The sequence below is a fragment of the Eurosta solidaginis genome, chromosome 1 (genome assembly GCF_040869045.1).
Source record: "Eurosta solidaginis isolate ZX-2024a chromosome 1, ASM4086904v1, whole genome shotgun sequence".
NCBI lineage: Eukaryota > Metazoa > Arthropoda > Insecta > Diptera > Tephritidae > Eurosta > Eurosta solidaginis.
In genome coordinates, this window is record NC_090319.1 from 311,609,803 (window position 1) to 311,635,538 (window position 25,736).

The 25,736-nt window shown below is 40.4% G+C and overlaps 1 protein-coding gene and 1 non-coding gene across 2 annotated transcripts in view; both read left to right on the forward strand.

The window, feature by feature from the left end:
• The window catches only part of Brf (Brf RNA polymerase III subunit), a 131,535-nt gene that overhangs the window by 94,777 nt on the left and 11,022 nt on the right, over positions 1-25,736 (forward strand). The window contains exon 3 of the mRNA XM_067772153.1: positions 7,953-8,102. Coding sequence (XP_067628254.1) covers positions 7,953-8,102 — 150 coding nt within the window. The remainder of the gene's footprint in view (positions 1-7,952; positions 8,103-25,736) is intronic.
• On the forward strand, positions 12,634-12,706 carry TRNAK-UUU (transfer RNA lysine (anticodon UUU)). The gene has a single exon. It is a non-coding gene; the product is annotated as a tRNA-Lys (tRNA).

Consider the following 25,736-nt stretch of genomic DNA (forward strand, 5'->3'; position numbering starts at 1 on the left):
TATTAATATTTATTACATGCTTATTTTAGACCTGAGCCTGATTTTTTTATTTTCTTTTTTAAGAGATTGCATTGCAGCTGTTCTGTTTGCTATTGCTGCTAGCGCTGCAGAAAAAGCAATGACCCTGAAAATATCTGTCGCGTGCATGAAAAATGAAAACAATAATACCTACATCAAGCGTTTGCTTTGTTTTTTAATACAGAGACGTTTTTTTTGCTTTCAGTTTCATTCTGCTAAAGTTCAAGTATTAAAATAAAATATTTAAAGTTAAAACAAAAACTAATAATAAATTGCATTGTATAATTAAATGCAGCTGCCATTTGTTGTAGCATTGATGTATTTGTGCGTGCAGAGAGTAAATCAAAGCATCAAAAAGTTATCCTAGGCAATGAAAAAAAAGAGTTGCTTAATCATTTTTACTTAATTTTTAACCTCTACTACTCAACACGTACATAAGTATATGAGTATGTTTATATTGCTTCTTCTTACATACGCGCACGCGTATATCACTTCTATGACAAAAACTATTGAACAAGGTTATATATGATTATGATTTTCGATACGGGTGCAAGAACATGACAAAAAAGACATTAGAGTTAATTGCAAGTCTAAGTCTGGGTCTTTTCACGATGGACATGCTTCCGCTAGAGCCGTTTATACTTAGTTGTGCTTAGCACAAAATACAATAGGTTGTAATGGCAAAAGAGACTCGAAATGGATATTGAGTTCCATGTAGCATGTAGCCTAAGAAAAGAGCATTTGGGTCATATCCCCCGGTTTTTCGAAACGCAAGTACAAAACTTTAGAGATACCAGAAAATACTGTTTAGTGTAAAAATTTTACTCGCAAAAGAACCACTGGTACGACTTATATTCTAAAACTGAAAATACGTCCGAACGCTTGCAAAAAATCACCTATTTCAAAAATATGTCAAGCTTTTAACCGCAAATTAAATTGCTGTTGTTGTTGTAGCGATAAAGACACTCCCGGATGGTTTTGGGAAATGTTCTCGACTTTGGTGGTCCTTTGCTGGATATAGATCCGGTAACAAGCACCATTAAGGCACAAGCCCGACCATCTCGGGAACAATTTTATATATGACCACATTTTACCTTCTAGGCCATCCCATAATGGCCGGTCCACAATGAAGTTTTCCATATAGATGCGTGTTAGTCAATCTTATGCATTATGAGTAGATAGCACGTATTTCTATGGAGAACCGTAGATTGAGCGACACTGGCGCCATTTGATATGGAAAAGTAGCCAACTCCCAGCTTTTGTTGCAAGCAAAGCATAAGAAGAAGAATGTGACATTTGCTTTGGCTAAAGGAGCTGGCACACTTTGCAAGTGAAATTATTTTTCCCACTTTTTGGTAACTTTTCTAACATTTTTCGCAATTAAAAACTGCAATATAACAACCGAATACGACACAAAATTTGTTAGCAAGTACTTTTGTTGTATAGGGACACTGTTTATAACAGTGCTTCGCGAGTTTTTTATGTGAATGGGCAGGTCGAAATAAACTTCAGTTGCCAAGTCTGAAGTTCCTTCATATTTACAAACGCAACATCTTGGTTGATTGTGGCGATGTTATTGGAAGGCATACGCTTGTATTAAACGCAAATGTATGAAAAATTTCATAGTGCCGCGGCCTTTAGGCTCATCTACCCAGTCTTTATCTGAAGCTGAGGGAGTCCATTCTGTAGGCTTGAGAATGGTAGCAGAGAAGCAGCTCTTCATAAACTGGCTATCAGCCTTTTAGCTCTAAATACATGGCTTATTACGTTGCACTTTCAATATCTATAAAACTCATCTTTATGTTTTTTGCTGAATAAATTTTGACCTCGAGCACTGAGAGGAATATACACTCAGAGAAAAACGCCGTTCTAAAATCCAGCACCACCGGACTCAATTCAAGCTTTTCATGTTCTTAATTTTTTTGTTCTTGAAAAACAAACGACCTGTTCTCAAAACAACAACCTTGTTCTTGAACTGACAACCATATTTTTGAAAAGAGAAAGGCTGGTCTTAAAATATGAACAAATATTCTATTAATGAGAACAATGTTTTTAAATTAAGAACAATGTTCTTAAATTAAGTTCAAGGAAAAAGAAACGGTATAATTCGCGTGTACTACACTGTTAAATACAACATTTGGCACAAGCCGTCAAGCAGTGTGGCGCGAGTTCGATCACCGTCAAACTCTGAAGTTTTCTAAAACTATTTTTTTATATTCTATTTTTTTAACTCTTATTTTTCATTGAGTTCCATTCACATATGCACAGGTAATTCTCAAACTTGTTATGAAATGTTTTAAGTATATATGCAGATTACGTTTCAAATAATAATACTTTCTCAATAAGAGAAATGTATGAAAAAATGCATATTCTTCTTAAACTTTTGAATTTTGGTAAACATTTTTTTGCTATAAATATTTTTTATTTATGACAAAAAAATTATTATTAATAAAAAATAAATGGGCACCTATTAAAAAAAAATACTTTCCCCTCCCACCAAAGATCAAGCACGAAACTTTCTTGAATTGAGACCGAAAAATGTTAAATCGACCCCAAATCGTTCTCGAAGCGTGAGAACGAAAAATCTTAAATCAAGCCCAAGTAGTGCTTGAAATGAGCACAGAAGGTTCACACATCAATACCAAAGTGGTCATAAAATACGAACGGTGTGCTTGGAAAAACTGTTCTTAAAACAAGCCCATCTGTAACGAGTTAAGAAAAAACGTACTTAACAGACATTTGTCAACGAATTTTCTTAATTTTGAACTTGTTTCGTTCGTTTTAGAACGATTTTTTTCCTGAGTGTATGTAGCCCATCGCTAATTTTTCGAACTAAAAAATGAAACAAACTTTTTCCATTATACTAAAAAGTAATAGGGACCCTCACTCCTACGTAGGTTTTACAAGTTTTCGCCCATCGCAAATTAATATTTCTTTTTACATAATCTGACAGAGGTTTTTGTCCCAGTTTTAAAATTGTCTATACATTATTAATTTAAGATGCTGAGTCACAGTGAAAGAAGTCAAATGAAATTTACCCCAGCGGGTTAGGGGGTCAGAATGTTCCCGCGGTAGGTATGCCTGTCGTAAGAGGCGACTAAAATACCAGATTCAAGGGGCTGTGTAGTGCAACCCTTCAGGTTGCCAGCGTAATATATAGCTTCTCCAAACCCAATTATCAACCTCACCTATCCGCGGCGAATCCTGTTTCACTAACAGACGAGGCTCTGGACACCCCAAGCTCCTCATGGAACTTGGGGGTGGGGTGGGAGGGAATGGCCTGAAGATTTAATGTAGCCACATAAATCGTTCCCGAAATAGTCGGGCTAGCACCTTAATGGTGCTGTGGTACCGGAGCGTACCGGATCTGTATCCGGCAAAGGACCATTACATCGATAACACTCTCCAAAGCCTTCGGGGAGCAACCTTATCGCTACAACAACAACAACATATGAAATGTTATATGGACAATACACAAATTTAAGTTCGTCTGCCGGCATGAGTAGCAGGTGAGGTAAAATAAAAAAGAAATTAACTTTAAATATGAATACAGGTTTGTTGCTTCAGTCCTTCGTTCTGTAATTATAAACATATTTGGAGTCTTCACGAACATATTCGCTTTGCTTCTCGGAACTTTTTTGAAGCATTGTTGTTTTCTTTCATTTAGTACTTATAAATTCACTCAAATATGTAATTATATTTTTAACTTTTACTCAAGTTTGTATAACTCTAAATATAGAGTAACTCACACTTTTCACTCATGTGGTCATCTTGCTTACTTAACTCAGTCAGCAGCATGTTATTAGCTGATTTAGTAAAATGCAAAGAAAAAAATCGGTTAATAAAAATAATTTCAAAACCAGTTGGCAATGTTGCATTCTTTTTGCGTGATGTTTGTTTTGTTGTTATTCATTGATACTTGGTGGTGGGCAAACGACAACGTACTTGTTCAAGATCGGGTTCAAGATTTTTTACGCTGCAAACGCAAGCAGCAGCAGATAGAGCAGCGTCGGTGGCTACGATTAAGCGTAGGTTTAAATGCCAGCAGCGGACGGGCCCGCAAGCAGCTGCAAGAAAACAAGCTTCTACCCAGCAAAAATTTGTGTAAGAGATAATTAGTATTTATAAGAATACCTACCTAGGCGTTACCACTGATATATGTTTACATGGTTGCCACCTATTAATTATTTAATTTAACCGAGATATGCTAGCATCGGTATCAAATAAAAAAAAATTTGTTCGTATTTAAAAATAAAATGTTTTAGGTGGAATTTCCTCCTAGGCTTGCCACCTATGTACCTCTTATAGTTATATTTCTTCGTATATCCGCAACCATCTCGACAACAGCTTCGCCGATTTAGGTGGAATTCGATACATATGTACGTATTGCATCAAATTTTTGGACTTTATGTGAAGGTACTGCCAGTGAGGATGTGTTTACAAGGTTCCCATCTATTAATGTTTTTTTAATGAAATTTGAATACCGATATCAGTATTAAACGAAATGAATTCTGTGTCGTATTTAATTGTAAATATTTTCAAACAGACTTGGCATCTAGGGTGGCCACCTATGCCTTTTATATCCATATATTTCTTAGAATATCCACTACAATCTCAGAAACAACTCAACCGATGAAATTTGATAAAAAGATAATGTATGACATTCTAAGACTTTTTGCCTACAATGGGAACACCTTCCTCGCGTTCCAATGAAGCCGGATCCATATACGGATAGAGATTTAACATGCAAATACAACCACAATGTGATCCGTATCTGGATCACTGTTCATTGGAACGCAACAGCTGACAACGCCTTTAGTAGGTGCCACCTGTTTTAAATTCAGAAAAAATTAAAAGGGATAAAGCAATGTAGATATTAAATGAGGGTTTTTTCGACATACATCAGCAGGAATATTTTACGCTCGTGTTGCCTTCTATCCTTATTATATATGTATATTCCTTTGTTAATGCACTACTATATATATTGAAAACAGATTAACCACTACTTTTTCAAAAACAGACTATTCACTTGGATGAAGTTTTGTGTAGGTATCATATATTCAATGCATTTTCATATAAGTGTTGCTTCCTGGAATGTTTTTACAAGGTTGCGACCTTCTTTAACATTTACAAATAAATGAAGTACGATATGACATAATAAGTATTAAACTAAAGTTAATTCATGTTTGTTTTTTTCAATGGAAATATTTGTAAATATGGTTGCCACCTAACATTATTATATACAGTCATGTGTGCCTATGTACATCCGCTACTATCTCCAAAACACGAAACGAAATACGCCTGTGTTGCCAAATCTAAACTCTGTTTTTTTTTAAGAAAATTTTGTTGCAATTTGGTCGAATGATTTCCATTGTGTCCGGCAAATGTTAACCCAGGTCGCCAAAATGTTTTTTCTGTATGGTTTTATATTAAAAAAACTTAACCTCAATATAATTTCGGGTGACTAAAATAATATTTTGAAACTCGTATGGAAGAAAGTACTCTGTTTTTCTAGTAGCAACCAATTGGCTATTATAAATGTGGTAGGTTTTAAAAAAAAAAGGGAGCAGAAATTTGAAGGTGAAGGAGAAATTTGCCAAAAATTTTGTAGATCTACCACAACTGGGTAAAGTGGCTGCACTGAAATAGGATACATTCTAAGCACTGTTACTTGGGTGTTGTTACATGAGATATTTTTTCAAGGTTTCCACCTGTTTGGAATTTTTAATATCTTTGAGTAGACCTGCCTTAACCTAATTACAGACATATTCTTATAATTGTTTATCTCTAGGGCCTAACATTGGTTCATGCAACGTACTCCACTGTCCTAATGCGTGGGGTAAGGTACTTATTTAATATTTTATTTTTTATTAGATATGTTTTTAAGGCACATAAAATTCTATCGAAACTAATTCACAGCTTTCATACTCAGAACTTAGGGCCCTTTTCTTGACTGCCTGCTAAAATATATCTCTCTATTAAACACAATATTATTTTCTGTCGACAAACTTAACAGGAAGTCGATCCACTGGTTAAATTTTTCGCTCCGTCAGCGCCATCTATTTTCTGCAATTTTTTCATTTGTCTCACGTCTCAGATTAAGTTCTTAAAATCTTCCACTAACATTTCAAGGACTACATACTTCACTCACTGATCTAAGCTTTTTCCTTTATTACCTCTTTGCACAAAATTCACACAGTTTTTAAACAAAAAATATTTTTTGCTTAAAATAGATATTGACAGTAAACATTTGCAGCGCTATCACACTCCCTCAATAATTTAACATGGCGTTGTGAGAATGAAATCGAATTTATAATGTCGAAAAATGTATCCGCCAGTTGAGTAATCCACAATTAAGAAGCAGTCGCGAAATCGGTCCTTAATGGGTTGAACTGTGGAACTTCTGAGACAATGATAAATGACGGCGAGCTAAGCTTTGTCACCTGGGTACTAAATAATAAGGAATGCAGCGGCAACGATGATTGTTGCTCTAATAAGGTATACTAAAACCTTGTATGTTGGTTTTCTAACCCAATCTGTTTAATATCTTATAGTAAGGCCTTATGTTAGCTACATTAGGGCTTTATACTTACTTAAGCTTGTATCGCATTGACAAAGCATCTTATAATAAAGATTTGTAGTACTATTTCTTTAGATTGCCTCGCAATAGTGAACTAATCTAAAAATCTGAAATTTCGAAGCCATGAGTACCTTCCCAATTCAATACCTACTTATTTATACTTTAGTTTACCTCCACAAATCAGCTGCTTTCAAAAAAATTAAAATTGAAATGGCGCATATGGGAGAGGCTGTCAGTTTTAAGCGTTTCTGAATGTACTCTTTAAAATTTTTGAAGCCTTATTTTATTTGTTTTATGACGCGATTTTCTGTTGGGTTTCTGCAAACGTTTTGCGGCTTGATTATGCTGTTCTTTCACTGAGTGTATTGACTGACGGCCTGCATGGTTGACCGGTTATATGTAGTGGGTTGGTCATAATGTCGCTTCGTCGGTTGTGTCGTGGATACCTTGACGATTACATATTTGAGTGCGTCTGTCTTTATTTATTTTGTTTTTATTTTTTTTTATCTGCATTCAAGGTCAAATTCTTGTTTGTTGCCGATTATTGACTTGTTCGACATAAGGCGACAATTTGTTTTGAAGCACTGTTCCTAAGTTTCGGGCTAGTTTTTGTTTGCCCATCTTTCTTTCATGCCAGTTTCTTTTGTTTTTGAAAATTCACAATTAATAGGCACCATTATTGAAATATGAATGAAGCGACACGAATTGAATAATTTATTTTAATATACTTACATAGTACAAAAGGCTACATATGTATGTATGTATAAGCATCAAGTATGGTAGAAGCGTCTTAGAGACGCCAGATCATTCTATTTTGAATTAAGATAAGTTGGCGAGAACTGCTAAAAGTACTCCCAAGCTTGTAGAAAAGAGGTAAATCAATCATTCCACAGCTTGACATTTTCATTAAGTTCAGTCTCGCTATGTAGATTAAAACTTAAGAATATTAATAAATGTTGCTTAACCGAAAAAGTAAAACCAAATCATTCATGTCATGGACGACCGATATATTTGCGATATCTGGATGTATGTACTAACCGAATTAATAACATTTACTGCGACCTTCGTCATGTAATATCATTTATGAAAAGGTCAGATAGATGATCTTCCCTTGGTATTCTTAAGCTATTACGTAAGTCAGGATTGTAATAAACGAAATCATTTAAATAATGAGTGATCACGTGAACCTACTATTATTTCGTTAAGATCGCTTGATAACTTTGGACACAAACATACACACACATTGATTTTCTTATTTTAGAATTTTTTATTCTGCCCACTTTAACAAATAAGTGTCTCAATTTTCAATCGACATAAACAAATGCATAATCTCCTCTTTTTATATTTTTTCCAGATCCCTGTTTATATATTATGCGTTTCGCTAATAAACTTCAATTTGGTGCAAAAACTCACGAAGTCTCCATGACAGCGTTACGCATTGTTCAACGCATGAAAAAGGATTCGTTACACTCTGGTCGACGGCCAACTGGCTTATGTGGTGCTGGTAAGTCAAAGATTGTGTTTTGATTTGAGTAAATTTACAATAGTGACAATCTGTATAATACAAGGTGTTTTGGTCAAGATCATTTGAGTTATTGTCACGCTTATCTAGAAAGATAAAAATATTTTAGGCTAAATGAAGGCTAGACCTAATTTAGGAAAACTGCATATTGCACTTCAGCTTAACTGAATTAATTCAGCAAATTAATCGGGTTTTCATGTTGAGAGATCAAAATTACGCCTGGTAGCTTTAACGCAAGAATGAGTAAGGAACGAGTAAGGAACGAGTTGCTCAATTGCTATGAGGTTTAGTGACTTCGTCGCGGCTTCTAAAAAAGTTATAACTATGTATTATCAGGTTCAAGCAGAGACCGCTTTACCGAAGCTACTTGGCTGTCTCCTGACCCACAGTTGATCTAGATAAATGACACGCTTTATTGTTAGCAGTTGTAAATCAAAATTTAAAGTCTTAGAGATCTTATGATACCCCAAAATAGGCTTTGCTGTTATTGTTGTTGTATTAAGAATAAAGAAACTTACAGGGTGTGTTTAATGGTGTGTTGTCGATGCTGATGGCCCTTTGCCGGATAAAGATTCACTACGTTCCGATAACAAGCACCATTAAGATACTAACCAGACCATCTCGGCAACGATAAATATGACCACATTAAACCTTCTAGGCCACACCGACACTCTCCACCCCCTAGTTCGATGAGGAACTTGGGGCCGCCAAAGCTTCGCCTGCTAAATATGTATGTAATACATTCATATTTGTAACAGGATTCCTCTTGCTAGGTGAGATTGACAATTGGGTTGCGGAAGCTATAAAGCTATAAAGCAACCTACATTGTGCCCACATTACGCATGCAGCACACCACTTCTAAAGACTACGCATAAGCTTACACTTTACGCTACATTCTGGATTCTTCATACTGTGAGAAAAGATGTTTACACGTCTGTAAAACTCTATTTACGCTTTCCTAAAAAAATTAATTTTGAATTACATCCCTATACAATAAAAATAAAATAAAAAAATATTAAGCACTTCCTTTATATAAATGAACAAAAATCAGCGAAAAGTGTCTCCTTATATAAAGACATATTCGTGCTAAACTTTGATTTTTAAATTTTGACATAGTTAGTTATATTCCTAGATAGAATTGAACATCTAGTTGACAATCGCAAAAGTTAAAACTAATACCATAGCCATCCAGAAGCACAACTTATCGCTCCTAGTCGGAGCATAGGGCGGAGACGAACGCTCTCCAGCGACTTCTATCAGTCGCTAAACGTCTTATTTCATTCCAGGTGGCGGTGGAAGAGCTCTTGAGAATCGTACGCATCCAAGTTTGTCGAGGGCGCCCCCTACGCCGGCTTCCTTGTGGGTTCCATTGGAAGGCCATTTTGGCAACGTTGTCATCTTCTCTGCGGAGAGTGTGACCGATCCAACCCCACTTACGTTTTTTAATTTCAGTGTAGATTGGGGGGTTGTTCATGAGTGACAGTAGATCGGCGTTGCTTATTGTTCTTGGCCAGAAGATACGGCAGACTATTCTCAGACACTTGTTTATAAACGTTTGCTGTCGAGGGTTAATGCGGTCAGAGACAAACCAGGTTTCGGACCCGTATAACAGAACTGATTTCACGCTGGTGTTAAAAATCTTCAGTTTTGTTTTCACCGACAATATGCGAGAGCGCCATACTCGGCCTAACCTGTGGAATGCAGATCGTGCCTTGCAGATCCTTGCAGATACATCCGATTCTGCGCCGCCATCTTTAGTAATTTGGCTGCCAAGGTAGCAGAATTCTTCTACATCCTCAATGACGGTAGTGCTGCCATTTGATACAAGTTGGAGAGGAGATGTGTTCATTGTTTGCAGTCTCAATAGCTTAGTTTTTGCGTAGTTAATTTTCAAACCGACTGCGCGGGCGTTGATTTCAAGTCGCTGGAGTTTTGCGGCAACAGCAGCTAGTGTGTGAGTAGTGAAAACATAGAAATTGCAAAAATATTTATGAGAAGTAAAAATGTAAAAGAGGAGCGCACATTACTTGGATTGGAAATTTGGTAGGAAAGGAGATTATTAGTCAATCAATTGCGCTCCACCTTTATATTTTTACTTCTCATAAATATTTTTGCAATGTCTATGTCAAAATTTAAAAATCAAAGTTCAGCAAGAATGTGTCTTTATATAAGGAGACATTTTTCGCTGATTTTGTCCATTTATAAAAAGGAAGTGCTTAAAATTTTTATTTTTATTTTCTCCTTTTCTTACATTTTCTCGGTCTCTTAGCCTATCTGTTAAGTTTTACGCTTGTAGCTCAATGAGAACTTTCATAAAGTTCAATCCCGAAATTCCCTCCGTTCCGTTTGATTTTTCTAAATATCTCAGTCCGTGCGCCCCTAGCGAAACCTTTTGTATTGTGTCATCGGCTGTCATCGACCTCTGAATTAAGCTCTAAATTTTTAGCCTCTAGCTCATCGAGAACTTTCTTAAAACCCGGTTTCAAATTTCCAAATTATTATATAATTTTTCCGATCCGTGCGCCACCTAACGGAATCTCTTTCTCCTTTTGTTCCTTTGTCATGGTGTCTTAATCTGTCTCTGAGGTTTCATGTTCGTAGTTTAATGAGAAGTTACTTTAAAATCGATCTCAAAACACCAAATTTCCAAATTCTTATCTAAATATTTCGATCCGTACGCCACCTAATGGAATTTTTCTCCTTTTCTTAAATTTTCTCGGCGTCTTATCCTATCTGTGAAGTTTTACAGTTGTAGTTCAATGAGAACTTACATAAAAATCAATCCCAAAATTCCCTCCGTTTCGTAAGATTTTTCAAAATATCTCATCCCGTGCGCCCCCTAGCGAATCTTTGTATCGTGTCATCGACAGTCATCGACCTCTGAATTAAGTTTGAAATTTCAAGTCTCTAGCTCATCGGGAAGTTACTTAAAAGCTGGTTTGAAATTTTTCAAATTATTATCTAATTATTTCGATCCGTGCGCCATCTAACGGATTTTTTTTTAATTTGTTGCATTGTCACGGTGTTCTAACCTCTGTGTAAAGTTTCACGTTTGTAGCTCAATGAGATGTTACTTAAAAATCGATTGCAAGATTTGTATGAAAAGCGGACAAACATTCAACCGACCTAATATAAAGGAAGTGATGAAACCTGCAAAATGTTGGGATCGCAGCGTTTGCAGTTAAATTTTTAACCGGATCGTGTTCAATAACAATTGGAACGCATCTTGTATTTGTTTGTATTGAAACTATCACCGTGAATTAATCACCCCTTATGCGGTCAATATTTACCGCCAAAAAAGTGCACCTCATATAAGGCTGAGTATGGAGTTCAATTCGATCAGCTTATTCCGCTGTATTGATGACATTAGTTATAAGCTGATATCTTTGTTTGAGGATCAGCCTTTTATTTGAAACAAATCGAACATGTAAATTAATCCTTTTTTAGGGCTTCATTAGATGCTACAAACGCCAAACCTCCAAGGAGATTAAGGCGGATCTTCCACTCCAATTTGCGTCGTGCTACTTTTAAATTCTTTCTATATTTGCTACACCACTGCCGAAGGACAACTCCGCCACAAAAATATTGTTTCTAATTGAAAAACTTTTCTCTAGAGATTATTCCTAGCCTTGAACACAAAAACTTTCGTCAGAAGAAAAATAAATCCCGTTTATTTGCAAAAGGATACCTGAAGAAACCCCTGCTATTGTTCCGAATAATTTTAAAATAAGAATCATATGGTTTTCGAGAACAAGTAATATCCCCAATCGTCATGCGGATCTCTTGGCTCGTATGCATTCGATTGAAACCAACGTAGCGGGCTGTGGGGAGTTCGGAGCTTCGCTGACCACTTCTACAACTTTTCCAACTGTAATTGAGAAAAGGGCAAATGTATTTACGATAAAGTCAAATTTATTTGAGAAAAGGGAAAATCAATTTAAGAAAAGGGCAAATGTTTTTGAGATATTGGAAAACAAATTTGAAAAAAGTGCAAATGTATTTGAGAAATAGGCAAAATATTTTTGAGATAAGTATTTTATTAATGTTTTTCATTTGTTATGAAATACATTTGCTCTTTTTTCATATAGAGGTGTAGTCTGCTCGTTTAGAGATGGACCTCAAGTCAGCTAAGTCAACGCCGAGCAGACACTTCTCATTTCACTCTCACCCATTTTCTAGGGGAATTTGAAGGGTTTATAAGATTAATGGCTCTTCATAACACGCAATGCTGTCGCTGAGTTCTTATTCTTTATGATCACTTAGACTATATTTTGCTGGGTATGGCTTTTTAAAATATGTTTAGCAATATACCTACACACGAACAGATATACCTAGAGACATATACATGGAAAATTATGATTTTAGCAAACTTTTAAATATAACGTTGACAAACATACATACATATATACTTATAGACAAATGTACATATAAACATCATGATTAGAATGGATTGAACAACAAACCGTAGTTGTACAAATGTTCTAATGAAACAAAATTTATAATTTTTTTATATGCCCGGGTAGCTCAGTCGGTAGAGCATTGGACTTTTAATCCAAGGGTCCAGGGTTCAAGTCCCTGCTCGGGCGGGAACAATTTTTTTGTAATAATCAAGAAAATATATGAAGGAATTTTTGTGAGGAATTGCTACTCAATTACGAAACAAAGGAAAGAACTCGAAATTTGATTGTAGTACGAACATTTGAAATTAGCTTATATATTGGAAGATAAGCACATTAACTTCAGTTCCATTACAACTCGATTGAGCTGGCCATCTTTTCAATACCGGTGAAAAAGCAAAGAGTTACAGTCAGCATAAAGAGCCTTAAAGACGCACAACGCTTCCATACAAATTTATAGGACAGTGAACCTTTTGGAATTAGCAAAGCAAGTTTTAGAGACATACCTTAATAAAACCCTTTGAAGTTATCAGATTTTAAGATCTTTTGAATATACTTTTTCATCTAGGAGGTTGGTTTACTATCACTAAAAAAAACTTCGATAACTAATAATGACAATAGCCTATCAGGCCGAAGATCTCACTGTTCACAGAATTCAAAAATGGAGCTTACCACAGCAAGACTAGCGCTGTACAGTCAAACAACCCATCTACATGCTTGCAAAGATGGTTCAACTTTCAAAGACTGTTTGAGCAAAAAGGATAAATTATGATAAGAGACGTCCCTCGTTACTTGCAGCCATTTGCTCGATGTTTTCTAAGAGGTAGTCGCTGGTTTTTTTTCGGACGAGATGGGCATTAACCTGGGTCGATTTGTATGGACGAAAGTTAACCGACATCGCGCCATCGATTTTTCGATAGGATTTGGGCTTAGTAAAAAAATTTCCACTACGCATACCCAAAATAATAATTTTCCAGCCTGCGAAAAAAAAAAAAAATGGCGAAAGGGTGAATGTTTCGACCAAAAGACTCCCCAAAACCCAAAAAATATTGTTTTTTTTTTTTTAAACTGTTGTAAAAACGTTGGCGATAACAGTTTTTTGAAAAAAAAAATATATTTTTTGGGTTTGGGGAGTGGTTTTGTCGAAACATTTACCCTTTCGCCATTTTTTTTTTTCGCAGGCTCGAAAATTATTTTTTTGGGTATGCGTATTGGAACTTTTTTTCCTGAGCCCAAATCCTATCGAAAAATCGATGGCGCGATATCGGTTAACTTTCGTCCATACAAATCGACCCAGGTTAATGTGCATAAAATGTGTTCTATGTATTTTCGTGGGGTATTTGTGTTTATTTTTTCGACTGTATTTAATTAATCGGCGGCCACCGTGGTGTGATGGTAGCGTGCTCCGCCTACCACACCGAATGCCCTGGGCTCACACCCCGGACAAAGCAACATCAAAATTTTAGAAATAAGGTTTTTCAATTAGACCAACATTTTTCTAAGCGGAGTCGGCTCTCGGCAGTGTTTGGCAATCACTCCGAGTGTATTTCTGCCATGAAAAGCTCTCAGTGAAAACTCATCTGCCTCGCTGGTGCCGTTCGGAGTCGGCATAAAACAAGTATGTCCCGTCCCGCCAATTTGTAGGAAAAATTAAAAAGGAGCACGACGCAAATTGGAAGAGAAGCTCGGCCTAAAATCTCTTCGGAGGTTATCGCGCCTTACATTTATTTATTATTATTATTTTTTATTTAACTAATTTATTAATTATCTTTCCAAAAATCACAGTTGCAAAAGGTGCCTAGACCGCATGGATATATGCGAGACAATTCAAAAATGTCCCTCTTAGAAAATATTCGGCATCAAATTTTTGATTTCCAGCGAGTTGCTCGCCACACGTAGCAGACTGGTAGATCTTGTTATATTTATCCTCTTTGGTTTGCGGTATCGCCTTTTCGCGGCTGAATGGAAAACCTCTAATAGAATTATTATACCCAGCGGGATTTGTACACAGGGTATTATAACTTTGATGGATAACGGTTGGTTGTAAAGGTATAAAGGAATCAATGAAGATATGGGTTAGGTTAGGTTAGGTTGAACTGGCCGGTCCATTAGGACCTCACATAAACTGAATAAGTCCGTAGTATTACCAGAAGTTGGTTTAACGACCAAACTGAAAACCCCTATCAAAAACCAGGACCTATGTTATAAAATCACTCCGTCCTCTTGGCAAATACTAGACGCTTCCTAGGACTTAAGCCACTTGCTGCTTCTAGATCTGACAGCTGTATCACTCCTAATAGCTGGAGTCTTAACCTTGCAAGCGCAGGGTACGAGCATAGAACGTGCTCGATCACTTCCTCCTCCAGCCCGCACTTCCTACATCTGCTATCACTGACCAAGCCTAATTTAAAGGCATTTGACGCCAGAAGGCAGTGTCCAGTCAGAATACCCGTCATGAGTCTACAGTCCTCACTTTTTAATGATAGAAGACTTTGTCTAGTCTAAGGTTGAAAGACCTACACATAATCCTCGACACTTTACAGCCCCGCGCTTGAACCCACGCCTTTCCTGCCTGGTCGATCATGTACACCTCTCGCCTTCGCTTAATTTCGGCCAGTCTAATTGGGACGTCTACGGAGCAAGCTTCAAGGGATGCGCCCTTTTTCGCTAGTTCATCCGCTTTTTCATTCCCATCTATTCCCATATGCCCTGGTACCCAATATAGATGTATGCTTCTCCCTGTCCCCATTCTCTCCAGGGGCTGCTTACACTCTAACACGTATTTAGATGCTGTGCTATGCGAGATTATTGCCTTAATTGCTGCTTGACTGTCAATATAAAAATTAACACGATTGCAGCTTGGGCTATTTTCTTCCAGGGCTTCTACTGCTTTGGTTACGGCTACTATTTCCGCTTGGAAAACGCTACAGTAATCCGGCAGCCTGTAGGATCTGTTTATTTCCGGATCAGCACAGTATACCGCAGACCCTACTCCTTCCACTACTTTGGAACCATCTGTGTACACATGTATCGCCTCGTCCGCCATTTGAGCACCCTTGCGCCAACCGTCCACCCCTATTGTGGCCTTAAGATCGCCCTCGAAGCGCAGATAGGGGATCAGGTAGTCTGTTCGTCTTGTGATTGATGACGCTATACTACTATGGCCGTATGGTCGGCGCTCAAGCTGCCCCGTGGCACCGAGCCTGGTTGCAGTGGTTAACGCTACGTTCTTTGCTACCAGGTCTACAGGTGGAATGTGTAGAATGGGATACAGTGCAGCTGTCGGGTTGTTTTCAGGGCTCCCGTAATGCTAAACATTGATAGTCTGCATACCCCCTCTAATTTTTTGAGGTAGGTTGCTTTTTGTGTGGCTTTTCACCAAACAATCGCTGTAAAAACCCAAATGGGAAAGAGAGGGCGATAAGCCCCACGTACACCCCAGCATTCTTTTACATGCATAAAGTGCCGTTGAAGCCTTCTTCACCCTCTCCTCCACGTTGAGCTTCCATGACAGCTTACTGTCTAGGATGATTCCTAGATATTTTGTGCAAGGTCTCCTGTAGGATCACCCCTCCTAACTTATGCCTGATCCAATTTGGGACCTTGTACCTTTTTGTAAACAAGACCATATCCGTCTTATCCGCGTTGACTTTCAACCTGACATTTGATACCCAGGTATGAATATCCCAAAGTGCCCGATCCATCAAAGAGCTAATCGTTGGAAGGCACTTTCCACTTATCACAATTGCAACGCCATCCGTGTAAGCCGTAAGTTTTACGGGTCCCTCATCCAATCGCCTGAGCAGTTTTCCCCGCCTTTGGTAGGAAAGCTACACGAGCAGTTCTCCAAGAGTGCGGTACATGATTCAGTCTTATGCGCCCATCGAATATTATTTTAAGCCATTCCACGACCGCCCTACTTGAAGCTTGTAGCATGGCCGGGAATATATAGAAAACGTCTTCACTGCTCATTCGATCTTGGTATCGGCCACCAAGCCCGGCACTACCCGCTCCGTGATCGAAGTGTGAATGCTGTCTGCTGGCTCTTCTAAACCATCTCCCGATGGGAAATGTGTATCGAGAAGCACCTCAAGGGATTCCTCACTATTACGTGACCATTCCCCGTTCTCTTTTTTTATTAGTCCCTGGACTATGTTTCCCCTTGCTAGGACTTTTCTCAGCCGTGCTGTTTCGCTGGAGCACTCTATGTTCGTACAGAAACTTTTCCATGAGATTATTTTCGCCCTTGAAATTTCACGCTTGTAGATCCTCAGTAGATCCTTGTACTCGTCCCGACACGCTTCGCTTTCCGCGGTCTTTGCTAGCTTAAACATTTCTTTTACCTGTCTTCTTAGAAGACTCGGCTCATTGCTCCACCATGGCGGCTTTGCTTTTCCTCTGAATCTTCTTAGAGGGCAAGCTTTGTTATACGCAGTCATAAACGTCTTTGTTAGGAATTCATTAGACTCCTCCAGTTCTTCCACATTAGCAACCTCTTTGGGTTGTCCCAGTTACGTTTCTACCTGTTTCTGGAATTTAGTCGAGTTTGTTGACCTAGTGTTTCTAAAGATTCCTCCCTTCTCTACCCTCTTTGGGGGATGCTGAAGCTGATACACGAAATGTCGAAGAAGGATGGTCTATCAAGAACCATCCAATCATACCTTGATATATCACGTTCGGAGCTCAGTGTAATATCCAAACATTGCTGGATATTGGACCAATGTATGTAGGCACATCTCCCCTGTTGGCTATCGGCAAATTGGTTTGCAGGACGTAACAAAATAGAGATTCGCCTCTCTCGTTCATATTTGCTCTTCCGCACGCATTGTGGTGCGCATTTGCATCAGCGCCTATGACCAACCGCCCTTTGCGTCCTTCGTCCTGTACTATCCTCTTGCACTCCATCGGTGGAACCTTCGCAGCATGGGCCATGTAGCAGGATGCCAGGATAAATGCCTGTTTATTCCTTTGCTCAACGGCCACCACTACGAGGTCCTCAGTAGTGTAACTAGGCAGCATATATGAATGCAGCTGTTTCCTTACCATTACTACAGCTCGCACCCGTCCTTCCGTTTGCGCATAGTAAATGCAAAATCCGCGCGCGCTAAGTCCAGAAACCTTTCCTCCCGATGAGAGCCACGGCTCCTGGATCAGCGCCACGTCAAACGAACCCTCCTCAATGTAGATATAGACTTCCATAATCAAAATCATCAGTATCGAAAAAATATTTGATTAAGCCATGTCCGTCCGACGGCTGTCCGTCCCTTAACACGATAATTTGAGCAAATATTGAGATATCTTCACCAAATTCGATATACCGGCTTATCGGAACCCAGAATAGATTGGTATTGATATCGAAAATTTAAAAAATGAAAAAAATGAGATAATTCAAGAACGCAATACCGCAAAACTGAAGAAATTTGGTAGGTTGATTGGTTTTATGACACAAAACATAAATTCCAAGAAATTTAGGAATATGGGCGTGGCACCACCCACATTTAGAAGGAGAAAATTTGGAAGTTTAGCTAGACCTAAATCAGAAGCCGTTAAAGATATGGCATTGATAATCAAAATCGGTTAAAGACCACGATCACTTCTCCTAAAGGTCTAATCTTAACAGAGTTTACAATAACTCTATGGTATGGTGGTAGGGTTGAGCTAAGAAGAAATCTTAAACAAATTTTGAAAATGGGCGTGGCCTGCTCCTTTTTTGTTACTCTTTCCAAAATACTTTTGAGGCTATAAGTCAAGAAAAATCTCCCAATCCGAACTAAATTTGGCATACACATTTTTTTCACATCTACAACTGTTTGTTGGCTCTGAAAATTAACGAAATCGCCTGAAAGCCACTCCTACTTTTTGAGCCCAGCTGTACTTGTACACAAATCACTATTTTGACGAAAATGAGTTCAGAATAGAACCATATACGTACATATTGTGCCGAATATTACCATCTCTAGGTGTTTACTAAGTAAATAATCACGCAACAATAGAAAAAATAAACATTGAAGCGAGCCACATATGTACATGTACATAAACACATTAATCATCATGTACACACATACATACAATCAGCAGAGAGATACTCTCAAACGCATGTCATCATCAGCTACTACTTCGCTCACATATACACACGCATATGGTTACACACTACAAATACACGCGCATATGGCTGATGACCAGGTAGAGGATACTAGAAGAAGAAACGTCTAGACATTTGGGCAGAGAGTATAAAAGTAGCAGAAGCTGAGTCGTCGTTAATCAGTTTGATTTAAGCACGCTATTGGTTGTGAAGTTAAGTGTTATTGTGAAGACTTTCAAAGTAGTCTAATAAAGACCATTTTTGCATTATTGAATATTCGAGTTATTTATTCAACAGTTTAGCGATTCGAACGTTAGCAGAAGATTTGGAATAAGCGGAATTTCCCTAAATTCGTTACAATTGGTGTCAGAAGAGGAATTGTTGAATAAATTCTGAAGATGTCTAATACAACTTGGACATGGCAAAGTTAAGTGAATTAAGGATCCAGCAACTGAAAGAGGGGTTGGAGAACCGTGGATTGAATACAACCGGCAATTAGATCGAACTTCAAGCACGGCTACGAGACGCTATGGAGTCGGACGGAATTAATGTGGACGATGATGTCTTTCATCCGGATGGGGACGAGACAACAACAAAAATTGAAGAGAAAAACGAAACATCGCAGACAGTTACAAGCAAAGACTTGAACACGATTTTGGCTGCAATATCTGCTCAAACATCGACAGTATCATATCAAGTGGCAGAACAGAAGAAAAGTATAGTATCCCAACTGGAATCACAGGAGACACGTATAACATCCAAGATGGAAGCACAGGAGGCAAGCGTATATCTGAAATGTCGGCACAAATTTCGGAGCTCTTTGCGAAACTGGAAGAGAAGGTTAAAAAAATTTTACAACTCGAGGACAAAGTTGATGCCGAGATAGAAGCGTTGAAAGGTCGTATAGAGCAGTTGCAACTAAATCGCCCAGCTGTTCCAGCGAGTAATCCAAAGGTAGAAACACCATCCTTTGACGATTCTGTTCCTTTCCAGGTATTTAAGATGCAGTTTGAGAAGACCGCAGCAGTGAACAACTGGAGTGCTGAAGATAAAGTAGCTGCACTATTCGTGGCATTGAAAGGATCTGCTGCTGAAATCCTACAGACTATGCCCGACGGAGAGCGGAACAACTACGAAACATCAATGAGCGCTCTAGAGAGACGATACGGAAGCGAACACAGAAAGCAGATATACCAAATTGAGTTACAAAACCGTTACCAAAAAGCGAATGAGACATTGCAGTAGTTTGCTTCGGATGTTGAAAGGTTGGCTCATTTGGCAAATGCGGACGCACCCGTGGAATACACTGAAAGGGTAAAAATTCAGAGCTTTATAAATGGCATACGGGACGTCGAAACAAAGCGAGCTACATACGCAAACCCAAAGCCAACATTCGCAGAAACGGTATCACATGCTCTGATTCAGGAAACAGAGTCGCTTCTGTGTAAGCCAGTTTTCAAAGCACGCCGTGTGGAAGTGGAAAGGCCACACTGGTTGAATACAATATTATAGGCGCTGAAAGGATCACAATAGAAAAATGACGGAGTTATGAAGTGTTTCAAGTGCGGAAACCCAGGTCACATTGCTCGTCATTGCAGCACCGGTCCTGGTAGTTCCAACTTGGCGGGTCGTAAACGCAAAGCTGGAGGAGATAAGCAAGAGCGACTCAGATGTAAATATCGAAAACTTGCCCCAGCTATTGAATGTCCTGTGATATCTATCTCCCAAATTGGAAGAAAATCGAGCAGTCTTACCGTCAGAGGAAATGTGGATGGCAAGGAGCGTTTACTGACTGTAGATACGGGCGCATCTCATTCGTTAATCCGATTTGATTTGGTTAACAGGAGAGTAAAGCCATTACCTGGAGCAAGGTTGCGTACGGTCACTGGCGAGTATAACCAAGTCCAAGGAGAAGTGGTATGTCAGGTCTTAATTGGAAGGGTCACGATTCTACACAAATTCGTTGTGGCAGAGATTGTTGATGAAGTCATATTGGGAATGGACTTCTTAGTTGACCATGACATCAGGATCGATATACAGAGAAAGATTATGCGCTATACGAACCAGGATATACCATTTAACTTCAGTTTGGAGAAAGGGTTCAGCAGTGAGCGAATGATGGTGGAGGCTATTCAACAAATACCACCAAAGTCAAAGGCAGTAGATGGAGCAAAGATTGATGGAACGAATAGGCCAAGCAAAGCAAAATCAAAGATACCTGCGAGAGAAACACTGGCATTGACGAAACCAAATGGACGCACTAAAACGAAAGAATTTCCGAGAAAGAACGTCGGAACGATACTGATTATGCGAAGCCAATCCGTCAAGCACAAGCTCTACGAAGTACTTCATTAGCCAAACAATAGAGTGTGAGGGAACGGTTTAGGATAATGAGTAGTAGGATGAAGCACAGGTACGACAAGAACAATAACTCGGAAGGCTCCTTTTAGGGAGATTTGGTACTGCTAACGATGGTATTTTGTATCGTTTGGTATATAAGACAAGCTCTACTTTATCGGAATTGACACTGAGTCCACATCGGGAAGCCCACAGGGAAACCTCTCGCAATGCTACCTGCATCAAGTCGCATAAAGTTTGAGGGAACTTGCCTCTGTAGACAATCGCTAGGTCATCAGCATATGCCACAACCTTCCCGCTCCCCCAACTAGTATCTCTTAATAGCGAGTTTACCGTTAGGTTCCATAGTAGAGGGGTAAGGACACCACCCTGGGGCGTGCCCCTTGCGACAAATCGTGTTATGTCCCCAGTGAGGAAAGCACTTTCCTTCCCCTGAGCAGTTGACCAATCAGTCCCATTAGGGGTTTATTTACGTCCAGATCAGTTAAAGCATTGTTAACGGCGTCTGGACTTATATTGTTGAATGCTCCTTGAATGTCTAGGAAGGCCAGAAGACAATAATCCTTTTCGAACAAGGATGTTTCTATAGTAGAGACTAGGCTGTGTAGCGCAGTCTCCGCAGATTTACCTTTGGTGTACGCGTGTTGATAGCCCGAAATGAGATTCCTATCAATGCTTGTAGTGAGAATATCGCTAACTATTCTCTCTAGGGTCTTGAGTACGAAGGATGAAAGACTGATAGGTCTGTAGTCCTTCGGCTCGTAGTGAGAGGCTTTGGCTGCCTTAGGAATGAATATGACCGTGGCGCTCCTCCATGCACACGGAATATAGTTCGGAGCCAAACAAGCGGTATATATGTGCCACAGCCAGTTGGCTGATAACTCCAAAGAGTAGATAAGTTGAGCGGGGACAATCCCGTCTGTTCCAACAGCCTTAAAAGGTTTAAAACTTTTAACTGCTCACCTCGCCCTCTCCTCAGTGCTGGGTATATTCACAGCTTGGTTTGCTGCAGGTACTTCCGGTGCGTTGGTCATATTTCCCGGAAAATGTGTGTCCAGGAGCAGCTCTAGGGTTTCCCCTTCTGTGCTGGTCCAGGTACCATTCGGTCTCCGCAGAAAACTAATAGCTGTTTGCGTCTTAGAAAGCACGCATCGTAGCCTTGATGTGTCAACGATACTTTCGACTCCAGTGCAGAAATTTCTCCATGAAGTTCTCTTCGCTTGTCTCAGGACTTTTTGTAGGTCCTTAGTTTGTCCTTGTATTCTAGCCACTGTGACCCGTTATCAAAGAATTTGGCTTTGTTGAACTGTTCTCTACAGGATTTACAAAGTAGGTCCAGATCATGGGACCACCAGTGAGGTTTACGCTTACCGCGTGGTTTTGGCAGGCCTGTTCTAAGGCATTTGAGAATGCCGATGTTAAGGTTTCTACCATACCCTCTAGCTCCTCCGTTGATGAGAGGCTTTGTGGGGGCAGTTCTGGTAGTTCTCTTGCTAACAGCTCATTATGTAGTTCCCAGTTTGTATTACGTGGGTTAAGTCTCGCAATGGGCTGATCGACGAAGAACTCTAACATTACTTCAATATACCAGTGGTCTGCAAAGGAATGTTCCTCAAGAACACGCCATTTTTTAACCCACCCAAAAACGCTACAAATAGTGACGTCAATAACCTCCTTACGGTTTTTAGTAATAAAAGTTGGTTCATTGCCTACATTGCAAACTACAGGGTTAGTTGTTAAAAGGTACTCAAAAAGTGACTCACCACGAGTGTTTATGCCGGAACTACCCCACTTCACGTGGTGGGCGTTTGCGTCTGTCCCGATTAGCAGATGGCCTTTGCTTGAGTCGGCCACCAGATACTTTACTGTCTTTTGCGGAGGAGGTTCCTCTGCGTCGTACGGCATGTAAACGGAGGCTAGCGTTAATTGGGTGCCTCCGCTTGCCAAGCTGGCCGCTGTAACGTCACCATTGCTATAATTAGGTAAGAGAAATATATTTAGCTCGGACTTTACTAAAATGCAGGTTCTAACTTTACCTTCATCTGCAGCTCGGATGACCTTAAACCCAATGGCCCCCAATCCGCAAATCCTTGAGTTGTTCACCCAGGGTTCTTGGATAAGGAGCACTTCGACGTCACCTTTAGAAAGGCGACTGATGAGAGCAGCCGAGGCTGCCTTACTTTTGTGCAGGTTTATCTGGAGCAACCTCAGCATGAGCTTGCTCAGACTCCCCTGCCTCCATTACCGTGATGTTGGGATCTTCTCCGTCGCTATCCAGCAGAGCATCCTTCATCGACAAATTGGCCAGAGCCCCTGCGCAATTTGACGTGGCGGAAACCAGGCTTTCGGCGTTGGAGATTTCCGCTTCCACTTCGGGTGCCTCAATGTCCGTGTCCAAAGAGGCACTCGAAAGGGATGCGCGCTGTGCGTCCCCACGGTATACGTGAACTACAACATCGCCGAGGCCATAAAACACTCTTCCTTTGCTCCGTCTAAGGGGTTCGAGAGCTTCCTTATTCAGGGCTAACACGACCTGTCTCCTAGGTCCTACAGCGTCCTCGACTTGGATGACACTCCAGTCCTGCGTTGGGAGAGCCGGGTTCATCAGTTGCAGCATGCTGAGAATTCTCTCAGGTTCTGCTGGAACTGCTGGAACCCATGCCCTGTCCCTTGGCCGAGCCGGAATGTCCTTCCAGTCAACGACCTCAATAATCGCCCCGGGATAGACTTGTCCCAGCTTTGCGACTGCTGCCTTGTACAGCTCAACAGACCTTGCGTCCTCGCAAGCGAGTACTTTGATTTGGCCCTGGTACCATACTGCATCAGAACCTCGTGGCGGACTACCCAGAGAACGTCGAGAACGGCGTTAACGATTTCATTCCGGACGTACGGCCACTGGTCTTTAGGGATTGCACCACGGTCATTCCCTCGGTCCAGGATTCCTATAAGCATCCGGCCCTTGGCTACCTCGGCAAAGCTGGGTTTGGCTACCGCGGGGTGATTTTGGTGCCTTTTCGGCGGTGGTTTAATATCCTCATCGGACCTTTGACGCTTGTATGGGGTTGCGCTTTCTACATTTGTTGGCAGAGAACCCCAAAAATTCGGCAGTAGAGCTCGCGCTTTTTCCACCGAATTCCTGGCGTTCTCTGACAGCGTTTCCAGCGGAACGCCCTCATACCTTGACAGGACTTTTGCAGCCCTTCTCTTGTTCCTGTGGAACGATCCCTTGTGGGACTCTTGTTGAGAAGGGTCCGACCCGTAGTTGCCTTCGCGGTCGTACCCCCGGATGGTGTCTTCTTTGTGGCTCCTTACTCCAATTAGCTCAGTGTGACCAGATCGTGAGACCCCTGTCACAGCCGTGGGGAGAACAGTTGCCGTACCGGCGTCAGATGGGCGCCCACCATCAGCAGGAGCGTCAGTGTTCGCCGTTGCCAGCGCAACCACCTTCCCCGCCATACTGGTACTTGCCCCCGTCAGATCACCTTAGATCGTATTGACTGAGGTTGCCTTCTTGTCGTCCATGTGGAGCCGACCCGTCGTGTCAAACGCAGTCGCTCCCCCGGTTGAAGTCGCTGTTGGGGCCCCGTTTTCCCTTGGTTCGGAGTGGCCAGGTCCAGAGACCCCTGCCACAGCCGTGGGAAAAATGGTTGCCGTTCCGGCGCTTGGTCGGTATCTGGCAACAGCAGGCGCGTCAGGGTTCGCCGTTGCCAGCGCAACTCCCTTCGCCGCCATACCAGTGCCGACCCCCACCAAGTCGCTCTTCCCTTTAGCTTTGGTAGCCCTCCCTAGTTCACTAGGGCATATGGATACCATTGTTGTTGTCCTTCTCCCTGTGGAGGAGGACGAAGTTTCTTTTTTGTTTTGTTTTTTATTCATCTTGTTCGCACGACCCCTTGCTAGACGAGGCCAGCTTAGGGTCAACTTATTGAAAGGGGGAAAAGTCTCGTCCGGCGCGGCAGAACCCCTTACCGCGGTAAGACAATTTCTACTCTCTGAGGCGGCCCGGTGCTAGAGAGGCTCCGTACAAATACAGCCAGATTAACCTCCCGGCTGCAAACCATCCAATGGGCACGGTGTCGCATAACACCCTGGATTGGGAGGGGCAGATCTTGGTCATCGCTCAGCCTAGGACTAGGCCACCGCAGTCATGGAGATCCATATGAACCTGCATCCTACTGGGTGGCATAGTCCCGTGGTCAGCGACTAAGCCCTCGCATCGCGGCAAGATGTCTGTCCTTGGCGAGAGTATGTTCGCTTTAAATTTTCCAATATTATGTCTTTTATGCGCTTGAACCCGAAGAAATCTGTTATTTCCGTGTTTGGGTAGATTATACGGGGTTCATAGCCGTCCCTTTATATAAATGAACTGACTCAACAAGTTTCATAGTAGCCGCGAAAGATTACCAGGTAACTAAGCGTTTTGGCTGCTTGAATAATTGAAGCAGTTGGTGTTATACAAGGTAGACCAAAAAGTGTAAAAAAAAACGGGTTGAGTAAATTCCCTATATTACTGAGCACTATATCTACATGAGGTCTTTAAATAGCATTTGTTTATAATTTGTCCACTGTCCGACAAGAGGTATTTTAATTCTTTTAGATACACTCTTGCGAAAAAAAATTTTGAAATTTTAATTTAAAATACAAGAAAGTGCTTAAAGCTTTTTGTTTCAACTTGGAGCTTTATGTTCTAGCAATTTTAAATATTCCCACCACCTAATCATAAGATCAGAGAAATTTTTACTCTTTACAGACACTTACCAAAGAAAAAATGATTTTGAA